Source organism: Phalacrocorax carbo, chromosome 6 (genome assembly GCF_963921805.1).
Source record: "Phalacrocorax carbo chromosome 6, bPhaCar2.1, whole genome shotgun sequence".
Lineage (NCBI taxonomy): Eukaryota > Metazoa > Chordata > Aves > Suliformes > Phalacrocoracidae > Phalacrocorax > Phalacrocorax carbo.
The window spans coordinates 51796411-51817525 of NC_087518.1; the positions used below are offsets into that span (position 1 = coordinate 51796411).

Consider the following 21115-nt stretch of genomic DNA (forward strand, 5'->3'; position numbering starts at 1 on the left):
CTCTTCAATTTGAGATCAAAGAAGGAAGCACCACTCCTCCCTCCTGGCCTCCAGCGGCAACGTGACTGGTGCCAAGCCTGGCTGGCCAGGCCTGCAAATGAGCAAGCACAGCGAGCTCAGGAGCTCCCAGCAACTCTCTGTGAGCTCAGGGCAGGTAGCCCTGAACTGCGTTCAGCTGTGGGTGTGTGAAAGGGATCGGAGCCATTAGCACTAATAACCCATCAGGTCAGGGAGCAAGAGACAACCAGGCTGGAGAAGGGGCTGGTGGAGCTTTTGGAAAGGAGGCAGAGGGTCTGGATTGGTTATTTACCCTTTCAGACAAGGAGAAGAGCAGAGATGGAGAGGGTTAAGCTCAAGTCACTGAGGACAGGCACCATGGGCACTCTTAGAGGCTGCTCCAGGGGTCTGATCGCTGCCCGGGGGATCCCTGCCAGCTTGAGGGGTACAAGGGGCACCTGTGGTTGCTCTCAGGGCACAGCCAGTCTCCCATCACTCACTTGCACAAACACCCACACTATTAAACCTGCTGATTTCCAGTTAGTGCTGCTGGTTCAGGATACCTGCCCAGGCTTACTCATCAAAATCACCGTGTTACCATTGCGGAACCAGCCAGCCCAGAGAAAAATCAACAAGCACCAACAAGAACCCCACCAAAATCACCGTGTGAACCAGAGTCCAATCCCAACTCCGCCCCTGCAGCAGATCGTGTGTGCGGGTGAGTGGACACACAGTCCGTTCGGTGCCAATGGACCCGCAGGGGAAGCACTCATACAAAACCTGCAGACTCTGAACATCCCAAGAGAATTCCCTCCTCCCAAATCCATGCAAAGAGAAATTCTCACGCAAAAGCATGCCACCGGGAGCAAAGCAAGCGAGCTGGGAGGAGGGGAGAGAGACGAAGGATGGATGAAAGAAGGTCTGATTGCATAATGTAAATACAGTGCTGTCATGACAAAGCCACTCTGAGCGAGAATCCTCCATATAAAGCAGGAGGAATGCATCGTGCCAGGGAAGCTCACAGTAGGGCACGTAACTGAATTACTGACTCTAAAAAGGTCATTTTCTAGTTTGTTCCTCCAAATTTATATTTCAAAATTATGTGGCAAAAATTGGATTTAACTGTTTAAATGTGATTGTTTTCTTATTACTATCTGTGTTTCAGCCAAAGGTCATGGTTGAGAGTGTAGGTTATTTTTCATGACTACTATCAATGTGGTTTAAAGATTATATATTTACTTTTACCATGTAACCATGGGCCAACTACTGCAGAAAGTAGGATGCACCTCCTGAGTCGATCACTTGAGCCTGCCTAAAACTGCACTGCAACAAGCTGGAAATACAGATTATAGGAAATGTCAATTGCTTTTCTGCATTTACTAGCAATCTAAATGCCAATTTTCTCTGGATTTGCTACTTGTGGAAGGTTTCACAATGTAACTCTCCAGCCTCATTAAGGGAGAGAAAGGGATGTTTTGACAGCACTGTGTCTACAAAATTCACAAATCGATTTACCAAACCCCTCTTTTCCAACCTGGAATACACACAAGTGGTACTTACATGGTCGACGGAGTCCTCAGCTCTCCACTGACGGGGGAGAAAGGAAGGAGGAGAGAAAAATGGAGACACAGAATTTTAAGGGGCAACGTGTAGGAAGGGGATGACAATGACAACAACAGCAGGGGTTAGCAGGACTGGGTCGGGGGAATTACAACACTTATACACAGAGGGTCACTTGGCACAGGCTGTGCCAAGGGAAGAAATGGCATAGAGCAATTTTCTACATGCTGCTAGCCTGCGCAGTAGGTCTGAAATCATTCACACAAACAGGGGAAAAGAGCTTCCTTCTCATACGGATGGAGAGGTCACCACTCCCTAACTTTGCAGTCCTTTCCCCTTCTAGCTTTGTTTGCACTTTTCTGTCTCTTCCACGAGCAGAAGCAAGAAGGGACAGCTTGTACCAACAAGGCTCTGGGGCTGACTGCTGCCCCACAAGTCACAACGGTTTTGTGGCCTAATCTCCAATTTATGTCCTAGTGATCCTCCAGTCACCATCTCTTCTTGAGAACCAAGACTTCAACACAAAAAACTCACAGGGCACTCTCTTCAGGGAAGCACCAAAGCAATATTTACAGAGCTTCTTTTTCCTGTATCATTTGCAAGAAAATGCTCTGCGGACCTCAGAGAACCAAGAAGTACCGTCTCTTGTAAACAGTGCAAGAGAGGCTGAGATCTTACACAGAGCTCCACACTAAGCTGCTCCTCTCCAACGGCGCTGCGTGGCTTGGAGCGAGGCTCAAACTGGTGCATGTACTGAGGAAACAGCTTCTCACTCCCAATTACACAACACCGAACAGCAAACACGCGTTTCACAAGAGCAGCCCTGCAGGTAAGACTTCTACACAAACCATTTCCCAGCAAAGGCTCATGTGGATTCCCAGCCATGGTAGCTCAATTAGGGCTCTGAAGAGGGAACACACAGGTTTCTGGCTCCATTTGGGGTTCTAAGGCATCAAAGCTGCATTGGGGTGGTGAGACTTAGCAGACCTTGGCTGCTGCCACGCATGCCCGTAGCACTGTTCTTTGTGGTTGACGCACCAAAGGAAGGTTTGCAGAGATCACAGCGAGCTCTCAGCGCCAAGGTGATGCGTTACATCTCAGGTTACTGAACCTGCCTAGAGGAAGCACCGGTCGATAGGTTCAAGCACAGAGATGAAATGGAAGACAGGTATTATTGCCCCTGACTCACAGTGTGAACCTTGGCAAGCCTTGCTTCTGAGCCTGAGCTGCCAGCTGTGAAATGGCACTCAGATACCGACTTCCTAATGAGGCTGGGAAGCCCACCTAATGCTGTTGAAGTGCCGAGGAACCTGCAAGTATGGCAAAAGTACTAAATGGTATTAAAGCTACAAGTTGCTTTTTGTACTCAGGCTATCTGAGGTGACTTTCAGAGGTTGCAGCCTATCGCAGTAGCAGAGTATTTTCCTCAGCAGTAAGATACATGGCATACTTTCAAAATATTTGTTATGTTATTCTCTAAATTCAGAAAGAAGCAGCTATCGGAGAAAGTTTCCTCTAAGATTTTATTATAGTTCACTTATTTGATGCCATGAGACTGCAGTAGAATTATCCCCCTAAACCATCTTAAAATTTAATTTCAGCGAGGAGGTCAAGTTATCCCTAAAGACTTCCTATAAAGCCAAGGCCCTCACTAAGTATTATGGTCACTAAAGGCCCTCTTTCCACACACATCTTGGTGTTATTTCCAGTGTTGCATGCTTAGCTCGAGTCATTGCTGTTGACGTCCTACCTGCGCCAGCCAGCCCATGCCATGGTCAACAGCCATGCACTCTGCCCTGCTGATCTAAAACCCGGCAAAAGTCTTGCTACAGGAAGAACACGAGGCCTGGTAGCAACTTCTCCCAGAAGTACACTTCTGCTCCAACACCATGTCCCTGGTGGATGGGAGCCATGTGGATGGTAGCACCCAAACCTGCCCCCATGGAGCTGCAGGAGCAGAAGGTGACACCCCACCGCAGCGAACAGTGGAGCAGACCTGGGCTCAGGAGGCTACTGCATCTCACAGCTTCTCACACCACAGCAGGGAGTTTATTGCCCACTAGGGTTTCAGACCAAGTGTTTAATGTTCAAACTCTGTTTGCCCTTATGTTTCAGTGGACTTCAAACTTGCATCAGATCAGAGTGCAAAGAAACACCTTGAGATCTGTGCTGGAGGAATAACATTGAAAAGCCAGTCCTGCACAAATACCTTGGTATAATTCCAGTTTCATTATGAAATCATCATCTGCAGATAAAAACGTTTCCTTCTTTAAACTAGCTCAATTGCTTCTTAACTGTTTAAGGTTGGTCAGTAAGACAAATTGATCTGAAAAGCCCAGGAGCTGTCATAAAAAGAACTCAGACAGTGCTGTATGCATGAGGCAGGATGGCTCAGGGAAGTGTTAAAGCTAACAGTGTGTATTTATGGCAGCTGCAATGCCTTAACGTTTCATTTTACACTTCAACACCACACAGTGTACTCATGTCTCACCAGGGAATGGCTGTTTTCCCTGACCATGGCTCTTGCAAAAGACAGACTCAAGCCCTCCTAAACAGCCCCAGCTATGGGAAGCAGATACTGCGGTTTTCCTGCAGATCCTTCTCCTCTTTGCTTCAGTGACTGTGGCGCAACAGTAAAACTCCAGATGTAAACTCAGGTATTCAGCTTGTGGGATGTGGAGGGGTCTGAGGGCTCCAGAGCTTCACCTTTGTCCATTACTGAAATGCCCCTTGGGTGAAGCCTTTCAGTTCTGCTCCACTTATGAAGCAGAGTACATCTCACCTCCACACCAGACTTTTACCTAGATGAGCACACATGCATGAGGAGTTGTTCCAAGAAGATTCAGATAAAGATCCTTAAGTATCACCCCACAAAAGAGGGAGGCTGTAAATACCTCTGTGATGCCTGGGGTGGGCAATGCCCAGGGAGAATAGGAGTCTCTGCTTTCCCTTTCTCCTTTTATCTCAATCCAACAGCTTAAAATGCTTGCCGTTACTTCCTCCTGCTCTTCTGGAGCAAGCTGGTGGGACGTGCACTTGGTCTGCATACTGGATGGAGAAGTGCCACTTGCAGAGACCACACAATCTCCCTATGAGCCTGCAGCCTCTGTGGGCAGCACACCTCTCCCCTGCCACGACTTTGTCTCAGAGCAGGAGGAGGAGATGGGAGGAGTTCCTCCTCCACAAAGCCTGACCTCCTTGTACCCAGCCAGCTCCCAGCAGAAGCACTGCAAAGTCCTCAGGGCATGCTGGATCTGCATAGGGCTTAAGCAGTGAAGCTAATGTGCATGCCGCATCCCCACAGTGATGCAGGCAGCAGGCTCCCCGGCAAATATGCTGCACAGTCGAGGGCAGGAGCAGTTGTCGAGGCCACACTGCAGCATGGGGAGAAAGTCCCCCCTCAAGATGTTCTAGTCTGGGCTGAGGACAAGCAGGCTGGGAGCAGGACACAATAGATCAACAGCTAGATTCACACAGGGTCTAGCTGCCTGCCTTGGAAAGAGCAAACAAGTCACGCGTGCACAGGAACCTGAATGGGAAGGCCTGTCCTCCCCAGCCCTGCTGCCTCCTCTGTGCCCAGTGCTCCAGGCTCAGCACTGCTGCCTGGTGCTGCTCAGCACCGCGCTCTGCGGGGCACGTAGGACTGGTACCTGGGAAGGGATGGAGAGGATCAAGCCCACTGCTCCTCCTGACACACCGCAGCTGCCCAGGAACTGGAGACCAAGGAAAGCAGGTGGGCCCCTGCCCACCCCGAAGAACCTAATGCTTGCGCCCCATGGCCCTGCTATCCCCTGCTCCCTCAAACCAGCAAGGACTTGTAAGAGAGTGGTGCAGTGCAGCTGAGACCCTGCACTGGTGCCCCTGCTCCTTTCAGAGGCGTTCTCTTGGTGCTCAGATGCATTGTGCATAAGATGCAGGGAACAGAAATTAATCTTCTGCCATCGCCTACCATGGGACCTGGCTGAGCCCCGATGGGCAGGGCCTGCACAGCAGGTGGGGCAGGTATCTGACCCAGCTCTGCAGTGATACACACGCTTTCCCTGAGCACTCCTCCACAGGGCATGGTCACATTTGCTTGTCCATCAGTCTGTCAGTAGGAGGCGAGAGATCAGACTGGAAGGCAGAGAGAAGTCTGATGGAGGTAATCAGTCACAGGTACAGCCACAGAGGGGAGGGAGAGGCCTCTGCTCCATTGTAGGACCTTCCTAACCACTGATTACTCTCCCTAGGCAGGACGCTGTAAAATAAAATGTGATCTCTCCAGCACTAGGACCCCCACTTCTCTGTGGATGTTTGAGTCCTTTCCGCTCAAATGGTTTTGAAAACTTAGAATCTATATTATCTGCATTGCTAACATCTCCATTCCCTTTCATCTTCGTTTACTCTCTCTATATTTCTCATCTTCAATCAGGAAAAATCATGAGTCAGCTTTAATGTCAGTGTCTTCATACTATCTGCAGGAAGCAGATTATGTGGTACATACCTACTCAAAATCAGCAGTCAGTCTGGCTAGGCAGGAGGAGGGGCTCTGCCTACATGTGCAGAGGATTTATTCTCTGACCCCAGATTTTCAGTTTAATTCTCTCCTTGTGCACTGGTATAAATGTTTATCAATGTTTATGAGTACTGAACTGTGGCTACATTCTGGCATCTTCATCCTGTGACCTTCAGGGACAGGTCTTTTTGTTTTCTTCCATAGAAAATAACTCTTCTAAGACTACTCATTAAAGTTTGATCTGGCTGTTTGCAAAGACACGCACTGCTGTACTGAAAGATGGCAGCTCTTACAGGGTTCTTCAGCTTCTGGAGCAGATGTATTTCATCACAAGCACAGGTCATGCCTGGCTTCTCACTCTTTTGGGAAATAAAGATCTCTTCTGCCAAGTCAGTGAAACCTCTTCCCTGCAGGGTCATCATTAGTTTATCCCAAGAGTGACATGACTCCTTCAGAGTAGTCACTTCTCTGCAACTATCTTTTGGCCTTCACTTCCATCCAAAAATTACAGCAGATGAGTTCAGCACCATACACAACAGGAGAAAAAATATCCCAGCAATCAAGAACTTTCCCACATAAATTCACCAAATACAAAAGACTGGTAAGTGGTCTGACAGGCCGGGAAACTTCAAGAAACTTGCCTCCTTGATACACACATTCAAAACAATGCAAAATCCAGCACTCCTTGGAAAGTTTCTGGCTCTGGCATCCTCACTCCTCCACATTAGCATGGGGTTTCTCTCTCTGAAATGTATGAGTAAGGAGTGAAAGCAAAACTGGCTGGGCAAGCATAAAATATTTGAAAACGCCAACAAGAACAACATTGCCAACTTCACCCACCTACACTTGGGACCAACCCATTAACTCCAAACTCTGTCTGAACAACACAGCATCAATTGTTCAAACAACACAGAAGATTATATCCCCCTGGAATAAGTAAAGGGCAGTAAGCAGCTTTTCTAACTATTAAAATAAAGGAACATCTGAAACATAAACAGAGATGTGCTCCAGACAACACTGCAAGGTCCCTCAAAGCATTTTCTCTTTGAAGTTTTCCCCTTCCACATTATTACTGAGTTTTATCCTTCAGAATATGAATGGGGAGTAAAGCCGTCTCTGTGCACTGCACTCCCCACTGACAAACGTATAAATGATTCACAGCTGCGTTCAGGAGACAGATCAATTAATCATTGCAGCTCTCCAGTATTTATATTGGGCATCATTCAAGCAAGCCAGCTCTGAATCGATTACTTGTTGCTTCCAACAGCAGCAGATCCTGTACTTCATTTATACGATTATCTTTGTTGAGAATAGCATGGGTCATCCAGGATGAAGGACCCTTGCTCCGAAGAAGAGTTGTATCTCATCACAGACAGGGGACCAGAACTTCCCCGGACCCTGGGAAAGAGGCAACTATGCATTGCTGGGCTGAGCAGAGTGCATAACCATGTGTGGAGCACTGTGTGGGAACAGGGCCTCAGCTCACAGCCAGTGAGGTATCCAGGAGATCGCATAAATATGAGCACATTATTGTACAGCGATTGCAGAGGGCAAAGTAATTTACATGTGATGTGGGGCTGCACCTCACACTTCCCCCTCCCGCAGCCTTTCCCAGACTCAACCGGCTTCACCTACAGTTTGGTTTCAAGAGGCAATGCAAGGTCAAGTCCCTGCCTTGCAAAAGCAGGAGGGAAGGGAGGCTTTGCTGAGCCAGAGGAGGGCTGCCCCGCCTGACGTGCTCTGCCCACCCTATGGTGCAGAGCCACCCCCGTGCCCCACAAACAGGCAGCACCCCAGTGGTCTCTGATGAGACAGGAGCTTCGCCCTGAACACAGTCAGCAGCATGAAAGAAGGCTTGTTTAAAACTTTGACGGTTTGTAACCTGACTGGCAAAACACAATTTGCTCTGGCTGAAGTCTGCACCAGGATGCGGCAGGCAGAGAGAGGTATTTACTGGAGAAGGGGTAAGAGAGGACCATTGTCCAATACATCATCTTTCCTACAGCAATCCTTTCCTGGTTAAACTCTTTACCCATTTTAAGCCACAGTTTAGGGATAAACTGTTTGCCTTGCTCAGGCAGGGCTTAGTCCCACGCTATAGAGCCACAAGAGAAGGCCAAGAAATACTTGGATCCAGCCAGTCTGCCCTCTGTGGAGAGGGAAGGTGCCATGCCCCATAGCCCATGGTCCCCACACTGTACCTGTGCTTCTGACAGCATGACGTCCTTGATCACTGGCTGCCCTCGGGGCTCATTGTTTTCCAACTTCACGTACGTAACCTGGTACCCACGGATCTGCCCGTGCTGCTTGTTGGAGATGGGCAGCTTCCAGCTCACCCGGATGGCCGTTGAATTCACAGACTCCACCTCCACCTTTCGTGGTGGGGCACTGGGCACTGTAACACACACAGGATGGACAGTTAGCAGGTACCACAGAACTGCTGTAAGCTACCTCTCACTCCTTTGCTACCTTCCCTTCACCTCATTGCAAGGACGGCCCTGCTGGTACAAGTTCCCTGTACCTGCCCAGTAGGTCATACTGCGGTTTTCCAGGGTGACCATATCCCCAACCCCTTCTCAGCATCCAAGCATTTTTGCTGCTCTCAGTAGGAAAGAGCACGACTGTGATATGCAGGAAGACCCCTAATATAATATAATATAATATAATAGTCCACCTATCCCTCTCTTTTCTCCAGCAGTAGGGGAGCAAAGGAAGAATATAAGAATACAGCAGAATATAAAGAATATGGTAACCACCTGCAGCTCAGGGTGCCCTGAGGCAGGGGTTTTGAAGCCTTTTTTGCATCCTGCCTGTCACAACACCTCCTCTCAGATCCCTCTGTGTACATCTAAACACAGTCCAACAGCCCCAGGTAGCGCTACTGGGTGCCTCGCCTGCCTCGTGGGGAGCCCTGGTACCTGCCACCAGCCAGAATACACACGCGCTCTTCCCCTGTGACAGCAAGAGGTTAATGAGCGGGAAAAGCACCATCCTAAAACAATAACCCAAAGCTCAGAGACAGCAGTCACTGAGCTTGGCCAGATAAAGGGGCCCGTGGGGATTCTGACAGCTCTGGGGACTGTATTTCATGCACGGCTAGCTGAATGCTTTTTGATAATAAAATGAAAAATTACACTGCCCAGAAAATATCAATTTTCTTACAAGGTGAGGCCCGTTTAAAAATGTATTTATACCCTATTTACCATTTGGAAAAATTACCTCCTTATTACTTTTTGCTCTTGCATTGACTGTGACAAAAATGTCAATGCTAAAAAATTAGCTTCCTAGTTGCTCTTGGAAAGCTCCTTCTGGCTGAAGCAGCTGGGAGCAGAGGTGTGCACTCCCTGTGGAGGATAATGCTGCTACGTGAGTGCCTGGTACCCAAGTGAAGGACCTGGACTCCATCCTGGCACTCTACTGCAGGACCCCTTACACCCTCCACTGCCTGGGAAAACCCAGGGGGAGTTTGGAACCCCGTACACCCCAATTCTCAACACAACAAGAAATAAACAGTATTAGATAATTAGGGATGGATAGCTGACAAGCAGACATAATGAGTATTGCTATTTCAACCAACTAGATGGGAAGAAACAGCTACCCAGCAGGTAAGCACAGTTTTTAAGCTGCAGGGCAGTTCATTATTTTCCCCAGATGTCCTTCTTAATTGTAGATAATTAAATAAAATAGAGAAAGGAGGAATGGAGCATTTTAGCACCATGAGGCCAGCTCAAGGTATGGGAATGGAGGGGGCTGTGCTTGAATAGTTACCACTTTCTGGCTGGAGCAGCCTACGCTGTAATCCGCAATTCACTTAGTGCAGTGACCTTGGACAAGCCACAGGGCTCTCCTGCCCTAGCAAGACACCTGCCCACACACACAGTTGGGAGTCCAAGCGAAAAACAAGATCCTCCCCGAGAACCAGACAGAAGCTGTGTGTCAAGCTCTGTTGGCAAGAGAAGGCGGGAGGCCTCGGCAGGACATGATACGGGGATGTTGTGGGGACATGAAAAGATGTGAATGTAAGCAGACCACACCACAGAGTTTTCAGGAAAACTATCCTACCCCATCATGGGAAGTATGTGCTGCATCTGAGACCCAAAAAGGGAAAGTTCAATTAGTTTTCAGATCACAGTTTAGCATTTCTCATTCCTTCATCATGGGTATCTACTGAGCATCAGCATGTCAGAGGGATATGAAATCACTCCTGACAGCTAAGCTGGAATGTCCAACCACGGTGCCCAAAAACTAACTGAGAGAGCTTGTTGAGACATTTCTGGGGTAGCAGCTTCCCCTGGGCTACAACTCTGCCGAATGAGAACTGAAGCAAACAATACAGGCAGCAGGACACACACAGATGTGTTTGCCAGCCCAGGAATGCAGTCAGCAAGCATTCCCACATGCCGCTTCCAGAGCCACGAAGACATAGGGGACAGTGGCAGCCCGTTTAGAGAAACTGTAACATGTCTGGTTTCAATTTGCTATGCTGACTGGGCAATGCAGAGACCATCCTTTCTTTGCCTGGATGCTGCATCCCTTTCTTCTCCCATTAAATCTGCAGCTTCTGGGGTCAGCATGAAGCCATCGAAGCTCCTACTGTCACCCTGAGCTCTGGCACTTTCAAAGGAAATGGCTTAAGTCATGATGACATAACTGACAGTCCTGCTAATACAAAGCAATTTCTCTTTAAAGTTGTCGTATCCAGTAAAGTGTTCTGTACATGCGATATTCTGACTCTTGAGCGGAAGAGCAGATTTATATAAGCTGTGGCTTGCCTGGAAGCTGGGGCAGGAAGCAGCTTTCCTGCGATATCTGCAAGTTTCAAATGGATTTCTTTTCCCCTCTTTAGTTTGCTGGATTTCAGGTCAACAAGTAAACTTTAAGTCCTGATATCACAAGGTAAGAGAAGCCTTTGGCTGGAAGAACTCATGTTACCTTCAGTAAAATGGAAACCACCACCACCAAAACCCAGAAAGCCAACATGGGAAAGCAGTGTAATGCCTCCTCGTGTATGCAGGAAGCATTGCTAGCACACACAGGACCCTTGTGGGACCACACTGGGACATCTGACCCACAGCCTGGAGGCAATCAGAGCAAAGGCCAACAGAGCAATTGCCCTACTCTGTGGAGACCCACTCCCTGGAGCAGCTGACCAAAGCACTCCTCCTGGCAGCCTCCAGTCCTGCTTGAAAAGCATTCCCAGGCCAATATCCCCACTCCTTTCCCCCCCTTTTCCAGCAATTCAGCTAGGAAAGTCCTGGTTACCCCAAGACGGTAGCTGAAGGAGCTGTTCAGTAACACCTACCATCCTCATCAGTGCGCACGTGCACGGGGATGCTCTCCGGTCCTGGCCCCACATCGGTGTGAGCCCTTACCCACACCTTGTACTCGGTCCATTTCTCCAGGTCCTTGATCTCCCAGCTGGAGTGTTCCCGTCCAATGCCATCCACCACATGCTTGGTGTTGTCATCTCCTTCCACTGCCTGGTACGCAATGGAGTACTGGGTGATGACCCCATTGCGGCTCTGGGCAGGCGGTGGCACCCAACTTACCCGGATGGTAGTGGAGCTGGTGCTTACACACTCGACTTCTTGGGGTGGGGCGGAGGGGGCTGGGGATAAATAAATGAAGTGGGGAGATGAAGGGAAATGAGTGGAAGGACAAACCAAAATGCACAGGGAACTTTTACCCAGCCAACTGAGCACTGAACATACGCAAGGAAATTCAGCCAGTAGCTTTGTGGACAACTGCCTGCCTTCCTCGCAGATCATCAAAGATGACACTAGGGACAATTTGTATTTGAAAGCTTGATCATGAACAGCATGGAGACAGAAGTGCTGTCCTGCATCAGAGAATACTTCTTCCCAAAGAGGTTCTGGACGCTCACTTACCAAACACAACAAATGGCAGTAAAGGAAGGGGTGGGGGGAGGGAGAAAGAGACTGGTAGGGAGAAGAAAGATGCTTTCAGTGAAGATCTGAAGCAGATGGAAACCAGAAGAGGTAGGAAGCTACAGAAGGCAAGAGTGGCAGAAGGGGAAGCTCACACACCAGATTGCATGAAGGCTTACAAAAACCCGCTCCTAGACAAGTGAAGGAAACAACAGAGGGCAGGGAAAGCAGGTGGCTGAGGTTGGCTGGAGTGTGTCCAGGCAGGGTTTGAAATCATGGTCATCAGCTGCAAGCAGCACCCTGACCCAGGTGCGAGCCTGGCACCATGTGGAAACAGGAGATAACATGATTGTGCTGCTTTGCATGTGTGCCTGGTATCTGGGACTGACTGCTTCATGCCTGCCAAACTGGTTACCTGCCTAAGTAGCTTCCTGGCCCATGGAGCTGTACAGGGGAAGATAGGCAGGTCTTGTTCCCTCCCAGGGTGAGGAACAATCCCCTCTGCATAGCATTGCTGGGGAAGTGCAGTGCAACAAATCTGGGGGGGAAGAGAGGGACCACGAAAGGAGAGATGATTGAGGCTGTGCCAACCTTGCAACAGTACAGCAGTTCTGCAAGGCAGGAGAGGCAGGAGAGGGGAACAACCAGACAAGTGCCCTGCAGATGCTCTGCTTTGTCCAGGACCCTGGCAGCATGCAAGCCCTCTCACAGCAGCAGCAGCCTCCTCTCATTTGGCCTCACTGCCCAGGGATGCTGCAGACATATCCTGGGACCTGTATTAACACAACAGCACAGCCACCCTGCAGAGGTGTTTGTGCTGCCCAGGCCATGCCTTGCTGCTGGCAGGGCATGCGCAAAGGGAAGAACTGCATCAGGTGTTTCTCATGAGGGTGGAAGCCTGGAGGAGGGAGGGAGCCTGCCTGGTCGGGGAAGGCACAAGGATGGTGGGTGCATTCCTCAGTGTTTGCACAGAAGGCAAGAGCCCTAAGCAGAGAGGGCAGAGCAATGCCACCAAAAATGCACATTTGCTCTAAGGCTAGGAAGCTGTCTGGCTAAGCAATAACTGAGTACGAAGTATCTTGCTCTGCCATGGCAAGTGAAAGACCACTTCCATTTGTCACTGCAACCATAAACCTAGAAATGCCTGAAAGACGACTGGTGCCCTTCCCCATGCCACAGTCCTTGAAGCCATGAGTGCACCAGAGCCAGCCTGCCAGGGGCACAGGGACAAGCCTGCCTGCTCATCGCCTCTGCAAAGGCAAACACAACCTACATTACCCCAGACGGCAGCAGGGACCTCAGATAATTAAAACACCCAACAACTGTGCCTTGGCTTTGCTGGGCATAGGACGGCAGTGGGAGAAGATCTCGGAAAGCTGGGGACAGGAGGACCTCCCGGTGCCACTGGTGACTTCTGCTTGCTGGGAACAAGGCTCACTTGCTTGCCGAGGCAGCCACAGGCTGCACATAACTCTTAGTGCCCACTTGTGGGCACTAAGTGACCCAAGTGTGCTTGGGGAGCAGGGCCTGTCCCTGATGCCTGGGTTGGGGTACTTGGAGAGAGGAAAGATGGAGGGAGAGCAGGCAGTGATGGAGCTGGAGGAGATGATGCCTGAGCAGAGTCAGGCTGCTGCTACAGGAGCTACACTGGAAGAAAGAGAAGTCAAAGCAATGCGTGGAAGCAAACAGTAGTGAGGGAGGCAGAGTGGGAACGGCCCTGCCATCTGGTATACCGGAAGGGAGCAGGGGTAGCAAATGAATCCTCACACTCCTTTGGTTAATCAGCAGGGAAGTGGCAGGGAAGAGAGTAGGAAGATACAGCATCACAGCAACACCAAGGGTGAATTCAAGGAGGGCATAAGGTAGCCACAATGCCTGATGGCATCCCTCAGAGGGGACAGGTGAGATGTAAGAAACTTGGCAAGCCTTTCCTTTGCCACTGTCTGTAAAGAGGCCTTTCACAGAAGAGACTTGCTCTGGCTTTGGGCCTCCACAGCATCCCTTCAGATGCAGCAGTGAGCTCCTTCTCCAAAGGCAGCTTTGGCTGGCAGTGTGGGCAGGTCAAACATCGGCTGTTGACTGGGTAAGAGTCACACACATGATGTGCAAGGCAAAAACTCAGATTAACACTTAAAGAAAGCAAAATAAAACTTGGTAACATGAGCAGGATCAACTTAAAATGCACAAGGAGCAGAAGTGTCCCTCCTGGGGCCAGCAAAGAGCAGGTTGGGTGGCCAGCATGCAGATGTACCCACACGCATGCTGTGCAAACCCCTGCTGCCTCCAGGCTACTCACATCAGCCTCCTCCACCAGCCACAGCAGCCCTGTGCACCCACCCAGCCCACCTACTCCTTAAGCTAGGGAAAAGGCAGCCTCAAGACCCACCTTCATATTTCAAGTGAGAACAGCATTTTAATGTTGAGGCCTGATGGGCACAGAGCTGAACCTCCTCTCCTGCATCATACTGCTTGCCTGAGGCACTGCAGACTCCTGGAAAACTCCCCCGTGTTCCTCAGGCCCTCAAAGCAGCATTGCTTGTACTTTTTGCAGGGTGCCCAGCAACTAAGCAAGTCACTTAGCAGAAAAGACAGCTCAGAAGGCTGCTGTCTTCTCAGGAGATGGGGTCCGAGCTGTGTTGCTGCAGGGGTGCAAAGAGGCATTGCATCCTTCTGGCCTGCCCAGACAAGCATACCTACCACTCCTGAGCAAGGATGCTGCCAGAAGAAAAGCCCAGCAGAAACAATATAGATGTCCCTCTCCATTAGTGACTCATTAGCGATAATGCGCCTCCTACCTTACCCTTGACTGGTTTGTCAGGGCCAGGAATAGAGCCTGAAGACAGGCTCTTTGGAAAGCAGGAGTCTGACTGCTCCTGCAGTTTGTGTCCCACCTGAACATGTCAACCTCCAAGATCTAACAGCCCTTCTCAGGGCAACCAGACGGAAGAGTGCAAGAAGGTGACCAGTTTGAAGCTTGGAGCAACCACCTTTCTAGATCAGTAAATTCTAAGCCACTGGGGACCGATCCAACCATTGAACACGAGGTGTTGTTACGTGCATGCACACCAAAGAATTTCTGCCTGGAAGTTGTGCATTGCGCACACAACTTCTGCTAAGCTAAAGCAGAGCTTTCTGAAAGACCTACTTGACTTTCAAGGAGTACCCAAGAATCCACTCTGCCCTGGGATGGTTCAGCCAGTGGTTTGTCACCCTCACCCAATAGCCCAGTAGTAACTGCCAGGGACTTTTCTCATAGAAGAGAGTGCCATCAGAAAACTTCTCAAGTAGGGGCCTGTAAACCAAGACCCAGTCACTTCTTGGATAAATCGAAGAACTCTTAGGTCCCTCAATGTAAGGAGGGTTTCACTGGTCAGACCAAGGTATTCCTGTGACTTTTGGCCAAATCTCTTCCAACCTGTCCAGATCTCTCTTCTAAACGGATGCCAGAACCAGTCAGCTACTGCTCCACTGGCCAGTGAAGTCACAGCCTTAAAAACGGACTGGTATGAGATCCCCTGTGAATAGACAGCATGTGGAGTAGGTCACAGGAAGATGTCTGCCTTGGAGAGTCCACATAGCAAAGGTTCCTTTTACTGAGACTGTTGTGAGACTCTGAAGGACCCATTTATTCATGGAGCTGTCGCTGATTAAGTGTGTAATCAGGTCAGGGGAGGTTATCTTCCCCCTCTACTCCACCCTAGCGAGGCCACATCTGGAGTACTGCATCCAGTTCTGGGCTCCCCAGTTCACGACAGACAGGGAGCTACTGGAGAGAGTCCAGCGGAGAGCTGCGAAGATGATCAGGGGACTGGAGCATCTCTCTTACAAGGAAAGGCTGGGAGACTTGGGTTTGTTCAGCCTGGAAAAGAGAAGACTATGGGGGGATCTTATCAATACTTACAAATATCTAAAGGGTGGGTGTCAAGAGGATGGGGCTGGACTCTTTTCAGTGGTGCCCAATGACAGGACAAGGGGCAATGGGCACAAATTGGAACACAGAAAGTTCCACCTTAATATGAGGAAATATTTCTTTACTGTGAGGGTGACAGAGCAGTGGAACGGGCTGCCCAGAGAGGTTGTGGGGTCTCCTTCTCTGACAACATTTAAAACCTGCCTGGACGCGTTCCTGTGCCCCCTGCTCTGGGTGTCCCTGCTCAAGCAGTGGGGTTGGACGAGGTGATCTCCAGAGGTCCCTTCTAACCCCTACCATTCTGTGATTCTGTGTTCAAAGGTAAGAGCATCCACTGACAGAATTAATTTAAGTGGCAGAAGAGTTGCTTCGACCTTTGTCTATCAATACAAAAGCTATCTGAAATACATATACAAATCCCCACACTAAGAATTTGTTCTCAATGTTCAAATATTTATAACTGCGTGATCTAAACCTCTCACCACTTTCATACCTGTCTATCATGCAGCACTAAGACACCATTAGCTCACTTAACGAGGTGGAGGAATCCCTGCACCTGATATGTTAATGAAGCTGAGTTTTCCTCAAAGAGAAGGTCGTTCCAATAGTGAGGAGAGCTGCTCTTCCCTGCCTGAGCTCCCTTTCTAATGGCCATCTCAGGCTCTCAGCTGCTGTACATGCTGGCACCCTCCCTGCAGGGAAGGCTGGCTGCCTTTGCCAACTGCTCACCCCACATAGCTAGTAAATCCCAGACAGACGGCGCTAACGGAAATGTCTTTTTTCCCCCTTTTAATGCTCTTTGCATAATGGCAAGCCCAAAAATAGTTAGTGAAAACGAGCTTATCGCAGGGCCCTTTGATAGCCCTAATCTGCTTATGCACAGCACTTTGAGCTGCCAATCAGAGCAATGCGAACTCCTGCTCTGTGATCACATGGGGCAGAGTGAGGATGAAAGTGATATTGCCTGGGTCACCTCATTATCTAGCCTCTCTATTAACTCAGCTGCAGCTTGTTCTGGTTTCCCCTAGCGCTGCAGTCCCAGAAGCAGCAGCCTCACTTGCTCACACAACCCAGGCGAACAGCCACTTTGCCAAACTGATGACTCCAGCTCCCTGACAGCCACAGGCACATCTGGCCTCAAGGGTACCTCACCATGCTAACAAGTGTATGAACCAGTTAAGGACCCCTGCAGAAGCAAGGCAGTTCGAATGGGGACCGAAGCGGTGAAAATCCAATGGTTTGGAGACAGTCACACTTAGAGCCAAATACCCATATGCTGCCTGTCCAGACAGCTTGTCTGCATGGGAGTAAATTCAGAGAGATGCACAAACCCACTCAAATCAATCTCTCCAAAGCAATTTCCCAGACTGTTTCACTCCTCCACCAGTTTTTATGAATCTACCCTTAGGGAAAAACAGTATGATCAAAGGGACATGACGAAAGAACTTACCACTTGGGTGCACCCCCTCTGCCAAAGAGCCCTGATCCAAAACCCCAGCTGACATTCCCCATTATAACCTTTAGCAAACTGTGTGCCAGCATCCCTGCAGACCCAACAAGGGCAGAGGCATCGAGCTACTCCGTGCCCAGGCGATGGAAACTGGACTGCTTTTGCTTTGTCTTCAGTAGTTCAGAGTGTCAGAAACTTACTGGATTGGGCAGTTCTGGCTTCGATCGTGGGGGTGTAGACTCCTACCCCCAGCTCTGAGCGGGCACCCAGACGGAACTTATACAGCGTGTCTGGTTTGAGACCTTCCACGGCATACGAGGAGGTTGGGTCAAACTCCACCTTTTGCTGGCAAACAAAAGGAAACACAGATTATTTGGTGTAGTTGGAGAATACAGAAAAGCTGGCTCTCAGCTCCCAGTGCCAAGGGAACAAGCAGCCCCATCACCCATTCTGGCCCAACAGAAAGTCACAGCCACGCTGCCAAACCTGTTGCAGATCTGCAGGACTCCATGGCATGGAGCTTTCTGGGTGAAACAGAAGGACTCTGCAGGGAAGCAGACTTCTGTGACAGCCAGGCTCACTGCCTGGTGTCCAGACTGCGCTCACTGCTTGACAGCTTTGTGGGAATGCTGGGTCTAGCTACACAGTTCAGACGAGGGGCACAGGACATATGAGGTTTTTTCCTCCCAGCTGACAGTGTCTGACTGTGAAAGAGAGTAAAGCCCTTGTCCTGGAGTAGCTGGCATCTCTAATGCACCTAAAAAGTACTGGTAAAGGAGCTGTTTTGCTCCCACTTCACCTGGAGGGCACTTATTTCCAGCAGTTCTCATGCCACTATAAATAGAGGAGGAGGAGAGGTCACAGATGGGACACTGTGATACTGCCACGGCACAATTCTCACTGTGCTGCCCTGCAGCCAGCACTACTTTTGATATATTTAGAGCTGGACTTCTTTTAGGGACCTGACAGTAAACAAGGAAGAGCTCTCTCTAGGCCACCCTCAATCTGCTCCTAAAGTGTAACCAGTCCTGAAGCTGCAGACACATTTTGAAGCCATTTCAGACCCACCTGGAAGCCCTGCTGGCCTACACAACTGTTCAAAGGCACTAGCAGCAAGGAAACCTCAGGGATGGTGTTGTGGTATACTGGAGTCTTTTCAGTCCCAGACCAGTCACTAGCTACTTTGCTGGGCATCAAGAAGCACTGCTGAGATCACTTACACGGAAGCCAGACAGAGATTGCCATATTCCTATCACACACCCATGAGACAGAAGAAACATGAAGAAACAGTCCTGTTGCCACCCCAACTCAAGCACACACCCTTCCCAAGCTGCTGAATTGTGACGTCTAGCCCCAAGTGCTGCTGATGCAGAGGCAGGATCCTCACCTGAGTGCCATCCTCCCCTTCCCAGTAGAGCAGCTCGTATTTGGTAATGCGTTCCTGAGAGGCGGGCAGCCACGTCAACAAGATGCGGGTATCAGACTCTGCTTCTGCCTGGAAGTCAGCTGGCTGGGCGGGAACTGGGGGCCAAACACATGGTTAGTGCCAGGAGGCAGATGAACGGAAAGGAGTTGCATGGCTTTGCACAGAGTGTATTTCACCTTGTGAGATCCTCTTTCATTCCTTCTGGCCCCTCCCTTCTTCCCTCTCCCCCGCACTGTGCTCTTGGAACAACCCAGGCAACAAGGAAGCACCTCCGGGACCCAGGCAGGTGAATATGGGAGTTGCGTTCACTTCCAGCCCCTGACTGCATCCCAGCTGCTTCCTTCCACATGGGTACTCAGAGCCCAGAAGGGCCCAGCACAGTTCCATAGGTGCCAACATCCATGTCCAGGACCTTGTGTCACAGTTTTAACCACTGTGTCCCAGACAAAGCTGTGGGCTGTGCTACTTGTACAGAGATTGATGCCAACTCCCCAGGACAAGCTGACAGCTTAAATCTGATGGCTGTGGGGCAGGGATGCCTCTCTGGCATGCAACGATTTGAGCACCAAGTGCAGTTGCGATGCCTGGTGCAGATCAGACACACTGCTGAGCTGCATACCACTGGGGTGGACACAGAGCTCTGACACCTCACTCCATACATACCTCCTTGCTGTGTTTTGACCTGGATGATGTCCGAGGGGGGCCCATCGCCCACCGACGTAAAGGCCAGGACGCGGATGCTGTACGTGGTCCCAGTGATGAGGCTCCCCACGGTGGTGAGGTGGCTGTCGTCAGTGTTGTGTTTTTGCCACATGCTTAAAGGCAGATGCGAGTCGGTGGTATAGTAAACGCGGTACCCGCGGATCTGTCCGTTTGGCTCCTCTGGCTGCTCCCACTGGACCAGCATGGTGCTCGCGCTCAGCATCCGTGCCTGGACTTTGAGGGGTGGACTTGAAGGAGCTTGCTCTCCTGTCCGGGCCTCAACCAGCTCACTGGGGGGACCCCTGCCAATGTTATTGACTGCGATGACCCGGAACTCATACTCCGAGAAGGGGCTGAGCCCACCTATGCTATAGCGGGTTGTTGCCACACCATCCACCTCCTGGAACTGACCCTCCAAGGATTTGGGCTTGTACTGGATGACATAATATGAAATGGGGTCAGAGTTGCCTGAATCCCAGGTGAGGGTCACGCTGGTAGCTGTCGTTTCAGTCACTAATGGCTCTGTTGGGGGTTTTGGCAGTGCTGCAATTGGAAGGCAGAGAGGTGTGATTTAAATAATTCAGTCAGCTCAAACCCTACAATGTGCACAGGGATAAAAATGGAGCTGCCACCTCCCATTAACATTCTTCTTTAAAAGGCAGAAATCATTTCATACTCTAGAACATGCATTTTTATATTACCATATATTGCTTGAAGTGGTTCTTAATGGAAGGATAAACACAGCAATCATGTTATTAGACGTGCTTGACGCACTTACCAGCAGCAGGCTAAATAAAGGTAATTCAACGGGATGCAGGAATGTTTCTGTCATGGGGGTTCAGCTGGCAGTGGGAAGGTGCTTGCTGGGCTGGGCTGGCCCCAGAAGCCAGGTGTACAGCTGATTTACAAAGGGATACAGTAAAGCAATCAGAGCACCACAGGTAATCCGGAGCTATGCTCCTGCTTCCACAGAGACAGCATCTTAGGCCATAGGGAGTTCATGGACAGTGCTGTTAGATGGGTTGATGGGGGAATGCCTTGTAAGTATTACAGTACATGCAGGAGGGATACAGCCAGAGAAATTACCAACTTTCACATCCACTATTTCACTGGGTGGTGTGTCAAACTGCAACCAGACAATAAACTGTTACACAAGAACTATGTGACACTGACATCTCTGAAGTGTTAATGAGAACGCAACTACTGCAAGCAAGCATTTCCAGATTTGCCATTTTACCAAAAGAACAAAGAGAAGGAGTGCATGTGAGAGAGATTTGCAGAGTACACAAATACTTTAAGACAATGACAGTAAGTTTAAACCTCCTATGAACCACTCTAGTTAAAGTCATTAGTGACTTGTAATGCAGCTGTGCTTGATGAGGGACTAGGAAAAATGCTCAGCCCAAATTAAGATCCAAATTCATTCCTTGGCAAAGCCATCAGGTTTCCAGTTCCCACATGGTTCAGCTGAGGTTCACCTGAGGAAGGCAGGCTCTTCAACACTGGAGCATGCCTGCTCTGAGTGCCGGGGAGGATGTGTTTTCCAGTGCTACTGCAACTTGAATACTGAGAAAATTTGTGAGGGCTGAACTGGCATGGGAAGGAGGGGCATGCAACCCACAACCAGACACCACACCACTACCCATGCAGGACTCCGGGAGGGCAAATGTATCCCACCCAATCTTAC

At 49.8% G+C, this 21115-nt stretch overlaps 1 protein-coding gene across 8 annotated transcripts in view; it reads right to left on the reverse strand.

Moving 5' to 3' along the window:
- Positions 1-21115, reverse strand: part of PTPRF (protein tyrosine phosphatase receptor type F) — a 394909-nt gene that overhangs the window by 54415 nt on the left and 319379 nt on the right. For 6 of the 8 annotated variants that reach the window (XM_064455285.1, XM_064455283.1, XM_064455286.1 and 3 more), the window contains 6 exons: positions 19390-19971; positions 18688-18821; positions 17501-17645; positions 11355-11660; positions 8254-8447; positions 1558-1584 (listed from right to left, as the gene is read on the reverse strand). In XM_064455285.1, the coding sequence (XP_064311355.1) occupies positions 1558-1584; positions 8254-8447; positions 11355-11660; positions 17501-17645; positions 18688-18821; positions 19390-19971 (1388 nt within the window). The remainder of the gene's footprint in view (positions 1-1557; positions 1585-8253; positions 8448-11354; positions 11661-17500; positions 17646-18687; positions 18822-19389; positions 19972-21115) is intronic. The other 2 variants (XM_064455287.1, XM_064455290.1) reach the window with 1 other exon arrangement.